The sequence below is a fragment of the Nuphar pumila genome, chromosome 3 (assembly GCF_984573655.1).
Source record: "Nuphar pumila chromosome 3, dmNupPumi1.hap1.1, whole genome shotgun sequence".
In the NCBI taxonomy this organism is placed as follows: Eukaryota; Viridiplantae; Streptophyta; class Magnoliopsida; order Nymphaeales; family Nymphaeaceae; genus Nuphar; species Nuphar pumila.
The window spans coordinates 46880667-46894394 of NC_143251.1; the positions used below are offsets into that span (position 1 = coordinate 46880667).

The following is a 13728-nucleotide window of genomic DNA, read 5'->3' on the forward strand; positions in this document are numbered from 1 at the left end:
AAAAACAAATAAACTGCATTTTGATCAAAATGCATTTGAATTTGTCAATGAACACTTACTAAAAAATTTACCATTTGTTTTTTTTTACTTGTATTCCTTGATATTCTTTCCCCCGCTACGCTTAATTTTTTTATTTTCCATGAGATCTCTCAACAAAAACATTGCAAACCATCCATAAATTTCATGGTCGATCACAGTGCCGATTTCAACTCTTGCCATTTTCAACCAAAAACTGATCCGGACATGAATGTCAATGTCATGGACTCATGGGTACCGAGTGAAACTACAAGAAATTTGGAGACTTTGGAACACGTGGCAACAGAAAACCATGGAAGCAACACAGAAGGGAGTAACAATTATTACCATTACATTGATACTAAAATAGCAGAGTTCCGTACATGAAGGTTAGAGGATAAAGGCCATGTATATGGTAACCAATGCTTTCTCTTGAGCTTAACATGGGGGAAAAAGAGATTAAAAAAAAGAGGACGAAAAAAATGGGGGCTGTACAAATGGATACCTACATGAAGTAGCTCAGTGCCTTCCTCTTTCTGGAACCACCTTCGCCGTACAAATCGTTCCACTGGAGCAGCTCGTTCATATTTGCAGACTCTGACGATACACTTGCACATACCTGCCATTGTTAAGCCTTAGTTTCAAAGGAACGGTACAATGACAAAACAGTGTAAAGATTTTTTTTCCACAAATCATATGAATTTTCCACCCATTGATTTGAACAAATGGAATAAATTATTCAATTTCAAAAACCAGGCTCAAAACAGTAAACAAAGAGCATGGGATGTAGAGTACCTGTTCATGTGCATATCTCAAGTCATCCACGCTGAGGGGACGGATATCTGCACCAACGCTAGGTGCCGGTGGCGGTCTACCCTCTGCTAATGATAGGCTTTTCTCCTGCAAAAAAGATTTTAAAAAAACAGTTTGAAAAAAAACTCGAGAAAAAGAGCAGAATAAACACCATGAACCAAACATCAAGTTTCTCCCAAAAAACTAATGTCGCAGGAATATCAGTAGAACAAGTCTTGTTAGAAGGGCTTGAATAGCATTTATTCTTTAGCACAGATTCACAGTTAGAAAAGAATTATATGAACTCTTCCCCTCTTTGGTTTCTTATGGAAAAGCATTCTCTACGAACCCAAGAGGAATTGAAGAATAAATAGTAAGTAAGCATACCAATGAGCCCAGCCTAATTATTCAGCTTATTGTTTTGCATTTTCATAAACATATAACATATAGCCAAAAAACAGAATAACAAAAACACTCAAGTTCTTGAAGTGATCTTTCATGATTCATGGACTTAAATGCACTGACCTTCTTTTCCTTTTCCAGAATTTCTCTAATAGGACAATGAGCAGCTGTCACGCAGAGATTCTGAAACAAAAAGGTAAATTAGCTGAGATATTAAAGTAACCTCAAGTTCCAAGATAATTAAGATGAGTGGCTAAAAGGATCACCTTCAAATCGCTTCCAGAATAGCCATCAGTCATACTAGCAATTACTCCTAAATCAACATCAAGTGCCATGTCTTCTTTACCTAATATCACCTTGAGGATTTTCTCCCTGTTTACTGCATCCGGTAAGTTCACCATTAACCTGCAGGTATTGTTTATCACCGAGTCCAGGATATCAACAACTAGAGCAAGAGGATTTATCATCCAGAGAAATCGTACACAATTATCAATAAGAATGCCAAAATATACACCTCCGCGGAAGCCTCCTAATGACAGCCTCATCGAGATCAAAAGGTCTATTGGTAGCAGCAAGTACCAAAACGCGTTCTTTATCTTTAGTTCGCAAACCATCCCAGTTAACCATAAACTCATTCTTCATCTTACGCATGGCTTCATGTTCTCCAGGATTTTCTCGCCTACTCAACAAACTGTCGACCTATCAAAAAGTTCAAATAAGTGATGCGGGAAAGTTTGGAACACCTAAAAGCATGGCAGTCCACAGAAGAATATCCAGTCTATGTAAATGACTCAAACAATAGAAAGGTCAACAGCCACGAATAAGCATACAAAAATATAGAAATAGCAAAATACATAGTTATGCAGGAATTAGACACTTTTATTGGTGCATAAGACTAACCTCATCAACAAATATAATACTGGGAGAAATTTTACTTGCAAGGGAGAAAACAGCTTTAACATACTTTTCTCCTTCACCAAACCACTGCCACGAAAAATAAACATAAATTTAAACAGAAACAATAACTAAAGATGCACATAACTCATCAGACGCATCAAATACCTTGGATGCAATACTTGACATTGATATGTTGATAAAGTTTGCACCAGCTTCTGTAGCCACAGCTTTAGCTAGCATTGTCTTCCCTGTTCCCGGTGGACCAAAAAGGAGTATTCCCTTGCAAGGCTGGTTAAGTGACATAAGCAAAACATGAATTATAGTATGTACAAGACAATGCACTCATATATGATTCATCAATTAGATGAAATCATTATCTAAACCCTAAAACATCTCCTAATTATATAATAATCATATGCTGAAGGATAAACCATTTATTGAGATCTACAGAAAGACACCATGCTAGGCCATTGTGTGAACGTACATCCGCCCACAAACACAAGAAAAGCTCAGTTGTCCATTTCATAAGTCATGAGATAAATTAAGATGTATAACATGCACAGATCAAATTAAATGTAAGGATCAGTTTTTGAAAACTACTTTTGCATCTAGCATATCCATGTGATCTAATAGGCATGCAGACTTTCAAATTTATGTAGAAAATACGTGCTAAGATCCATAACATTGGTTTATTCTCAGGCTTTTGCTTAATAAAGTAAAATATCTTTTCCAGAAAAATGTATTTACCTTACCAAGCATCCTTATCTTTCACGGTTTCTACCTTCTACCATTTTAATTCATGGCGGAAAAACAAGAATTTCAACCATCAAACTTTGTACAACCAAAACCAAACACCATGGTTGTATTGTACATGCTTTAGAAAAGCCGACAATTTTGAAAGGCAAAAGCTAAACTGTGTTTTCTAGGTAACACCTTTGCCCAAAGTAAGAAACTCATAGGTAGTAGACATTGATTACATTAGATCTTAAAAAGTAGAACTAAAAGAAGCTCAAAACTCATCTAGGATTTAGAATCCAAAGAAGTCCATATGATTCAGAATTATTGAGAATTTGAGAGCATTCATTTGTAGAAATGCCCAGTTAGACCACCTTAACCCCAAGATCCAACTTCGATTGTGCAAAAAAGAGGAGAAAGAAACTGATCAACTGTCCTGGTAAAAATTTGATTGCATAATGTTGAATTAGCAAGAACTTGAAAAATCTCCAACATCTTCAGGAAGTAAAGTTAAACAAATCATACTTTTCTATGCAAGACATCCATTTACTAACACAAAATCAAGAGACAGGCTACAATTATGTCAAAAGACACGTCAACAAGAATAAGATATAGAACTAACATATTCCAGAAAGATGGCAATCAGAAGTCTGTTCACAATGAAATAAGTCATCAAACTAATCCAATTTTATCTCTCTGTGAAAGTAACCAACCTCAGGTCTACTAATTCAGCAAGCAAAGGAACATCATAACTACAATTTCCATGACAAACCACATAGGGCACAATAAATGAGGGGGAAAAAACCACAGATCCAAGAAAGGGATGGAATCAAACACAGTTAATATAAAAAGTTCCAAGAAGAGATCCAAAACACACAATGTAACAAAGCCTGATCCCTTTTCTTGAAAATGACTTAATACAACCCGTTACATGAAGATCAGGAAAACATTATGTGCATCTATAGTCTATCAAAAAAATAAAGAAAACCATATCTAACTAAATTGAAAAAGACAGCAAGATTATTCGATAAACCTTTGTCAGTTGTCCTTTGCAAAAGAGCTCTGGCCTTTGCAGGGGAAGCATCACCAATTCCTTCAGTGTATCTTTCACATTTTCCAGGGCTCCAATGTCATCAAAAGTTACGCCAATATCACTTGGAGGAATGACATCAGCCAACAGCCTCTTCTCAAATTCGTTCTCGGTGACAACATCCTGATCAAGTTAAAAGACAACTCAGTAACCATTAATGAACTTGTTAAGGCTAGTTAATTTACGCAGACCTTTAGGGAATCAATCAGTAAAATATACAAAAATGCTCATACTAAATCAAGATTGCTTAGAACATTACACACACATGGTCGTTCCTGTATACCTTGCAAATCAGAACTGCCAACTTATATTAAAAAATATTTGGCCCATAATAATTCGTAATTTAAGTGACTAAAAGAAACAGTAGTCAGTGTTTATTTTTTTTAAATACCTAATGCTGTTATTCAACTGCATATATTATTTTTGTGTGGTCTTCTGCTTGAATAAGAAAAAAATGTAATCATTGCACCATTTTAAAAAGTGTACAAAGGAAAATAGAACCACCCATTACCACTATTTCATTGTGCTTCTGTCACAATAAAATCCAAAAAATGTTACATTACAGTAATTCAAATCTTTATCCTTAACAACTTCTTTTAGAAGAAATTTTTTCCCTTTTCTTCTAAATGTTCATTGGAGAACATGTAAAAATTGGTCATGTGATAAATTTAACAAACTGAAGGTCTGAAACCCAAAAACGCATTCTTGTAAAGAAAAAAAAGTGATCATTATACTTAAATTGAGATTACCTTGAGTGATTTCTTCGAGCTTTTAGAATCATTTTGGAAACCCTGTAAAATATTGATCCCGTACTGAATGCTGCCACAGACCATGATAAAAAAGGTGAATATGCATGAGCAGGAATAAAATATTATAATGGCAATATACTCAAGAAAACCGGATGACAATGAAATCCAATAACCTTTCATTAGATATCAGAAGTTTGCCATCCTCGATAGAAGCTTCACTGTTTTGCATAAGATTGTGACTCAAAGCCCAGCCAACAATTTTCTCCGCACCTGCAAGATCAAGCACACAGAGCACCCAATATGACAAAATACTCACAGTAACCAAAGAAAAAAAAAGAGAGAGAAAAGAATGCCCACTTTCATTTGTAATTGTCTGATCCTTTATATATAATGACTCAAGCTCATTGCACTCCAACTTATTGCGATTTAGAACCTGCAGATATGCAAAAGCCATTTAGATCAAATGAAAGATTTGCCGCTTCTAAATTACAAGGATTGAAGAATTTAACCCCCATAAAGTCAAATGTGCAACTTATAGGATACTTTTTTGTCACCCATTTTTAAAAAATGCTCAAAATATCATGATACTTTCTTTTACATGAAAATGATCACTATATTTGTGTTTTTATAAGCGAAAATGCTGGAAAAAAAGTTTCAATATTTTTACATATTCTAAATTTGTAGTCCTTTTTACACAAGTTTTACTATTTTTTTGTGCCAACCAATATTTCCAATAAAAACATGAGGAATATAAAAAACCTAATTTACTCACATGAATTTGTCAGCTGTTTAATTGTTGCATTGAACTTTTCTCACGATGGATCAAACCAAGGTAATAACTGTTGAGAGGTGTGATATAGTGTATTGCTTTTAGTGTGTTCTACCCTTCTTTGTATATACTATTATTTATAGGGGCATTCTTGTAAATTTCTGTATTTTGTTGTAAAGTCATGATAGGAGGTTATATCTTCCATTTTAAGAGTGTTAGAGAAATTGGTTCTACTCCTTATATTTTTGTATCCTACTCGCTTTTGCTTAATGAAGTTTCCTTTTGTGCACTTCCTCTCAACTTCTCTCTATTAGAGTCCATCTTGCTTTGATATGGTACAAAAGCCATATCATATCCAAAGAGATGACTGAGATCAATACTAGAAGGAGAAAGAGACTCCATTCATCGCTAATCTGGGTGCTGCATCAAGACTCATGCCATGCAAAGATGCTAACATCAGCACATCAAAACGAGTGTTCAGATATGTATGTGAGGTAGGGACTTGATAGAGCTCGATTTTAAAAGAACAAGAAATAAAAAAAATGTGTCAATCAGAGAAGTGTTGAATTTCCTATGAATTTTTCAAGATTTTATGGATTTTGAGTGAAATAGTGGCCAGATTTTATTGCATGAATCTTAGTGTTCATGTAAAGTTTTATTGAGGATTTAAGATAACTAGTTCAGGTGGTAACCCTATTTTGGGGTTATTGGTTCAATCAGCTGACTGTGGGTACATTAATATGTTGGTATTTGGTAGTTTTGGTTATGATAAGTGATTTGTGACTGGTTTTCCATGTGTTTGTAGCGTTTGAGGTATTATTGGTGTGTGGATTGGGGTATCTTGTCATTGGCATTATAGTAGTTGTTGGTTTTTTGGCAAAGATATTGGTACAACAATTTCCTTGTATGTTTTGTGTGTTGTAGTAGTTATATATACAACATATATTGGATCTTACTTGGCTGTGCTTATTGGTTTTGTGCAGGTTTTTTGAGAAGTTTGTAGTTTGAGGTTGTTGTTACTATTGGGAAAGGCCTGGTCACATGAAGAAATCACATCCTGCATTGGAAAAAAAAGAAGTATAAGACCTTCATAGTTCCTTGTGCAGGAGACTTTGGAAAGCCTAAGGATATTTTGCTTCTTGTGATCAGTGTGCATTGTATTTTTTCTGCAGAAAGCTCTTCAGATCTTTTACTTGCTGCCAAGTCAAATACTTTTGAGCAGATTCAACAGATTCTTATCTGTTCAGTTTCTTCATCTCCCTCTTCTTCGTTTATTTCCTTTGGTATTTGCGCTTATTGGTTTTTTGAGTGTTTCCTCAAGTCAAGTTGATTATTAAACCAGATGTATCATGTCATATGACTGCACAATAGTCAAGTGTCATTCTTGTAGTGACTCATTACGTACTGTAGATGGGGTCCTCTATGCAAGTTTAAAATGTTGGATTTGTCACCCACATCATGTCCTGAGATCAACTTGAATATCTCTCAAATGTTTCATGTCTCTTCTTTGACTAGGAATCTTATTTTTGTTGGTCAAATTACTAAACACAATTGTAATGTAATATTTTCTCGTGGATTGTTTTGTGCAAAATCGGCTTTCAGAAAGGAGGATAGGAATTGACAACAGAAGAGAGAACTTGTACAATCTAGACTCACTAGATATGAGTTCTCAGAAGCATCGTTGGTTTTCTCACCGAGTTGACTCGGGACTAAGCCCAGGCAACTCGGATCGGAACCTATCCGAGTCAAAAAAACAGTGCAACTCGTTATATACTGAAAATTGCCCGATTCAAAGACAAACTCGAGTGACTCGACCGAGTTATGAGTTACGAGTCACTCGGCCGAGTTATGATCCTTTTATATACCATTGAATTGGTCGATTATTGGGACGAAATACTGAAAACTCGCTGATTCATGAAACCGATACGAATCAGCCGAGTCAATCTTCACAAGTCTTTGAAAAATGAAAACGCATTTGAATTTTGAAACCCCCTCTGCCTGTCGACCCCTCTCTCGACTCTCACGGACATGGTACTCTCACCTCCTATGCTTCATCCCCCTTCGACCTCCGCCACCATTCCAGGTTGTTTCCGGCAAGTTGGCGACCGGTTTCAGAGTTTCCGACGGTGGTGAAGAAGGTAACTCTCTCTTCTCTCCTCTCTCTCTCTCTCTCTCTCTCTCATACAACACAACCAATCGCCCTCTTCCCACACACTAATGATCACATTTATGGCCTCCTTCTCCAGGAGTTCTATCATTCATGTTCAGGTCCTCATCTTCCACCTTGTTCTCTGTCAACGCATTTATGTGATCAATTGCACCAACTCATTCATGTTCAGGTCATCCTCTTCCACCTCGCTCTCTGCCAACGCACATATATTGCTCATAGCCCCCACATGCAACTTGTGCAGAAGCCCAACACATTGGACTCTCAGCACGCATGTGCACCACTCTTTCATGTCCTATTCCTAAACGTTTCATGAAAACAAAAATAGTGAGTGTTGGTGAAAAGATAAAGCCACAAGAAAGTTCAGCTCATCTAGCTCTAACAGATGGTTGAGATGTATTTCTAGATGCTATTGGGGAGTTTGAGAACCTCTTAGAGCTGGGTCACACAACCAAGAAGCCTCTCTTTGGCTAGTGAATGGGTACACCCGAATGCCTACATTCTTAAGGGTGTGATCATATGTTTGGAGGGCAGCCAAGAGGTCCATACCAACAGCCCAAAGGCTGAGTTTTTAAGTCATGATTGGATTCCAATGAAGTCAGCTATGAGTGAATTGACAAGGGAAGGATAAGGGACGATAATCAAGAAGGCCCAATTGCCAAGAGGCCAAACTATTTCGGGTGGGTGCAACTATGTGATAATTATGGGCACAACACTTGGGCACTTATTATGGGAATAGATGAGGTTCCTTATCAGCATACTACAGTTGAAAGAAAGTCCTTCCATGGTGTGTTAGCTCACATATATGATAGCCACAAGAGACACATTTGTCTTCTACCGGATCAACAATGGTCACTTCCAAGTGATCAAAACTTGATGCATGACAATGGCCACTCCATAAGGGGTGTAAAGGGGATTCTCCTACATTCTCCTACCCTCAAAACCATGTGGGCCCAAGAATCGAAACCTGGCCTCAAGGGTGAGGAAAACACATCTATGATGGGAAAAATGAAGACGGTCCAACCTCGGTTGGGAAACATAAGAGAGGGCAGCTCTCTAGTGAGTCTCTCTTTGGAGGCACAAGTTAAGAGCCTAAGAAGGCTAGCCGTGCTTAAGGGACATTCAGTGACCAGTATTGAGCACCGAAAGATAAGGGACCTTACGGACCAAAAGACCTCCCTAAGTGGCCAACAAGGGTGGATGCCACTGTTAAAATGTACACTCAAAATCAATATTGTAAGTATAAATATATATACTTATATACATAGAGATACGTATACATATTTTATATGTATACGTATCTCTATATATAAGTATATATATTTATACATTTTTATCATTTTTTTACCCGAAAGGGTATTTTTGTCATTTTACATTTTGCGCATATTCCATTTGGAATATGCTGTAATTTTTCCATTATTTTTGTAATTCTTTTAATTTTTATTTTTTTATTTTTTGCACTCTCAAAAAGTGCATTGGGGGTCTCCCCAATAGAGTCGTTGGGGAGCCCCCAACGGTCACAATTGTGACCGTTGGGAGCTCCCCAACGACTCCTTTGGGGAGCCCCCTCTTGCCTCCTTCCTTCTTGTACAAATAGGGGTGTTCCCCCTTTGTATTTTCTTAAGCTTGAGAGTCTCAAGCATTTGCTTTTATATATTGAAATACATGCATTATTGCATGTTTATTATTTATACACTTTTTGTGTATTTTGTTCAAGTGTTGTGAAAGTGCTTTCGTGCACTTCTTTTATAAGGTTTTTATGCTTGTTTATGTATTGTCTCTTCGTAGACAATTTCACATGGTATCAGAGCTCGGTTGTTGATTGGAGATCGTGAGATCCGCCTTTGTTCGAGTGCCTCCAAAACCGTGCCTTCGGATTTTTTGAGATTGAAGTGGTGGATCTTGCTTCTCAAATATTTTAGAAGGATCTTGTGCTAAGAAGAAGTTGAAACATCGTATTGGTACGTCTTTTTTCTTCTTCTCTCTACGTCTTAATGGGTGAGAAAGAGTCTCACTTTGCCCTTGGCTTCAAGTTGAATGGGTCCAACTATCATATTTGGGCCGGGAATATGGAGGCCCACATAAAAGGAAAAGGATTGTGGGGTTATGTGCAAGGAACAATTCCGGAACCGGAACCCAAGATAACCATAATGGACGGAAGTGAAATCAAGATTCTTGAGGGAGAGGAAAGGATCAAAGCTCTTGAAGAATACTCAAAGAAACACGACGAATGGGAAATGAAGAATTTCAAGATTCTTTCTTGGTTCTTCGCATCCGTCGAAACGAAGATTAATGCCAACATTATCAAATTCAAAAAGGCATCGGAAGCTTGGCATTATCTCGAGAAGATGTATACATCAAGAGACCTATCTCATAAGTATTACCTTCAAAAGAAGGCCCTCTCCCTTACTCAAGGTGAAATGTCTATTAGGGAATATTTTGCCGATCTTTCCTCTATTTGGGATGAGCTCTCTATGCTTGAACCAAAAATGGAGTGGAGAGGCAATTGAACTCCGCCACAAGCAACTTGAAGAAGATCGTTTCTTCAATTTTTTGAATGGGTTGAGACCGGAATTTGAGCAAATAAGGTCATCACTTCTATCCTCATTTACTCCTCCCTCTCTTGAAGATGTTCTCACCAAATTAAGTGGTGAGGAGACTCGTATGAATTTATGTAAACAAGGACCAAGTGTTCTTATGGTTCCTTGTAATTATGAAGAAAATAATGAGGTTAATGCCGTATCAAGACCCGGAAATAATGTAAAGACCTATCGTCCTCCTCACTTTAAATTCCAAAATCAAGGAGGAGATGGTGGACAAAGAGGGAAGCGGGACTATAGCAAGATTATATGTCACTTTTGTAAAGAACCGGGGCATATCAAGCCGGTATGTCCCAAATGGAAGAAGCTCCTTGCTATGGCCACCACCGGCGCACCACAAAAGGAAGAGGCATCATCAAGTGGGTCACTCTCGTTGAACCAAATAATGGAAGCCCTTCAACCTCTTCTCAAGGGAGCTACATCCGGTGCCGCCGTGTCTACTTCTTCCATTCCAGGTAAAGTCCCTTGGCTTTTGGACTCAGGTACATCCTTTCATATGTCCACAAACATGTTTTCACTTTCCGATTATTCAAAAAATGCTTCTCCATCCTTTGTTTCCACTGCGGATGGAACTTCTCTTGAAATTAAAGGAATAGGTAATTTTGAAACTCAAGATTTTTTTATTCCAAAAATTAGATTTATACCTAAACTTAATTTAAATCTTCTTTCTGTTTCTCAACTCTCGGATCATGGTTGTGATATTAAATTTTCATGTGATAAATGTTTAATACAGGATCGCCTGTCCGGGAAATTGATTGGGGAAGGCTTTAGAAAAGGTGATTTATACTACATGGAATCTCTTCGAGTTCCAAAATCTTTTTGTAATGTTGCCCGAAACAAAGATATAAACATGTGGCACAAAAGACTTGGTCATCCTAATATCACCAAGTTGTCTTACTTACATTTTGCAAAAGACCTATGTAAAAGTTCCTTTTCTTGTAATGACTGTATTCTCGGAAAAATGAAAAGTTTACCTTTTGAGCAAAGAACTATGTTCTCATCAAAACCCTTTGAAATTGTTCATTCCGATGTTTGGGGACCGGCACCTGTTGTCTCAAAAGGAGGTTTTTCTTATTATGTTATTTTTGTGGATGATTTCTCTAGATATTCATGGATCTTTTTTCTTAAATTCAAACATGAAGTCTTTTCATGCTTTAGAACTTTCCATTCGATGATCAAGAATCAATTTAATAGTAACATAAAGATTTTTAGAAGTGATTCTGGAGGAGAATATCTCTCCAACCAATTTAAAATATATCTTGAAGATCAAGGAATCATTCACCAAAGATCTTGTCCTAAAACCCCCCAACAGAATGGGTTGGCCGAAAGAAAACATAGACATATTATTGAGACCACTAGAACCCTTCTTATTTCCCAAAACATACCAAAAAATTTTTGGGCTGAAGCTGCTCTTGCTTCTGTTTATCTGATAAATCGTTTGCCTTCTAGATTATTAGGAAAAATATCCCCTTTTGAGATTTTATATAAACTTGAACCAGATTATAATAGGTTACGAGTCTTCGGGTGTAAGTGTTTCATACTTACGGATAAGAATGACAAACTCTCTCCCAAGGCTATCCCCTGCGCTTTTCTTGGCTATTCTGAAACTCAAAAGGGATTTCGGTGTTATGATCTTCGAGAAGATAAGTTATATGTCTCTAGAAATGTAACTTTTTTGGAAAATGAAAGTGGATTTGAAAAAAATGTTTCGCAACAAGAAAATTTTGATTATTCCTTCCTTTTTGACTTATTGTCTAGTAATGATGATATATCTAGTGATGATGATGTATCATCAAACCATGATGAGGACATTGAGGGTAATGTCGAAGAGCATAACCAACAAGAAGGCAGGAGTTCAAGTGATCCAATAACATACTCACGTAGAAACCAAGACACCTTTAGAAGTGCTATTGATCAATATAGTGAACTTGTTCCTGTTCTCGATCACCGTAGATCTGAGAGGAATAGGAGACCTCCAACTTGTTTTGTCTCCTTTGATTCCTTTTCACCCCGATATAGGGCTTGTCTTAGTGCCATTCATTCTTATTTTGAACCTAGAAACTTTGAAGAAGCTAAAAAATGTATAGAATGGCAATAAGCTATGCAAAATGAACTTAATGCTCTTAAAAGGGCTGAAACTTGGGGTTTCGAAACTCTACCCATAGGAAAGAAAACTATAGGTTGTCGATGGGTTTTTAAGGTTAAAACTAAGAGTGACGGATCCCTTGAAAGGTATAAAGCTCGCTTAGTTGCAAAAGGATATGGGCAAGAGTATGGAATTGATTATGAAGAAACTTTTGCTCCTGTAGCCCGAATGGTTACAGTTAGATGTCTCATTACTATTGCATCTATTAAAAATTGGAACATTTTTCAAATGGATGTGAAAAATGCTTTTTTAAATGGTGATCTTAACGAAGAAGTATATATGGATGCCCCACCAGGCATGAAGATTCCTGAAAATAAAGTTCTTCGTCTTCGAAAGGCTCTTTATGGATTGAAACAGGCTCCCAAAGCCTGGTATGATAGATTTACCAGTGTAATGTTGGAAAATGGTTTCTTCTCATGCTATACTGACACTGTTCTATTTACTAAGAAATCTAAAGCAGGGATTGTAATATTATTGCTCTATGTTGATGATATGTTAATTACAGGTGATGATGTTCAAGGAGTCAAGGGTATTAAGTCCGTCTTGACTTCAAAATTTGAGATGTCAGACTTGGGTTTTCTGACATATTTTCTTGGAATTGAGGTTGCTTATTCGCAACGTGGTTATTTTTTATCTCAGTCTAAACTTGCTTGTGAGATTATTGACAGATCCGGGATTTCTGATGACAAAGTATGCGAAACTCCTGAAGTTGTGGGAGCAAAAATGAAAATTGACGATGGTGTTCCTTTAACCGATCCTACCCCTTACAGGCAGCTGGTAGGTTCGTTAATGTATCTTAGTATTACTAGACCTGACTTATCACATGCTATACACATCGCCAGTCAGTTTCAGCACGCTCCCACAACCGTTCATATGAGTGTTGTTCTTCGCATCGTCAGATACTTGAAGGGCACAATAAATAAGAGAGTATTTCTATCTTCTTCTTCTGATTTAAAATTACTTGCTTATACTGACTCAGATTGGGGAGGTGACCCTAGTAACCGTCACTCCACCACTGGTTTTTGTGTTTTCCTAGGTGAATCTTTGATTTCATGGCGATGTAAAAAGCAACAGAAAGTCTATTTGTCATCCACTGAAGCCGAATACAGAGCCATGGCATCCACTACCATGGAAATTGTATGGATTCGACAACTTTTGGAAGATATGGGAGTACCTATCCGAGAACCAACAAAGTTGTGCTGTGACAATAAAAGTGCAATCTATATTGCCAAAAATCACACCTTTCACGAGCGAACAAAGCATATAGAGATGGACTGCCATTATGTCAGAAAAGAATACTTGAAGAAGGTCATTGATCTACCATACGTGACGTCTGAGTATCAACTTGCGGACTTCTTCACAAAAG

The 13728-nt window shown here is 37.1% G+C and overlaps 1 protein-coding gene across 2 annotated transcripts in view; it reads right to left on the bottom strand.

Annotated features, from left to right (window-relative positions):
* Positions 1-346: 346 nt before the first annotated feature.
* Positions 347-13728, bottom strand: part of LOC149842803 (uncharacterized) — a 48911-nt gene continuing 35529 nt past the window's right edge. For both annotated transcript variants that reach the window (XM_089999450.1, XM_089999449.1), the window contains exons 17-27: positions 5038-5113; positions 4854-4950; positions 4681-4750; positions 3875-4054; positions 2272-2394; positions 2110-2193; positions 1724-1908; positions 1476-1614; positions 1333-1392; positions 811-915; positions 347-634 (exon numbers count right to left, since the gene is read on the bottom strand). In XM_089999450.1, the coding sequence (XP_089855576.1) occupies positions 521-634; positions 811-915; positions 1333-1392; positions 1476-1614; positions 1724-1908; positions 2110-2193; positions 2272-2394; positions 3875-4054; positions 4681-4750; positions 4854-4950; positions 5038-5113 (1233 nt within the window). In that variant the 3' untranslated portion in view covers positions 347-520. The remainder of the gene's footprint in view (positions 635-810; positions 916-1332; positions 1393-1475; positions 1615-1723; positions 1909-2109; positions 2194-2271; positions 2395-3874; positions 4055-4680; positions 4751-4853; positions 4951-5037; positions 5114-13728) is intronic.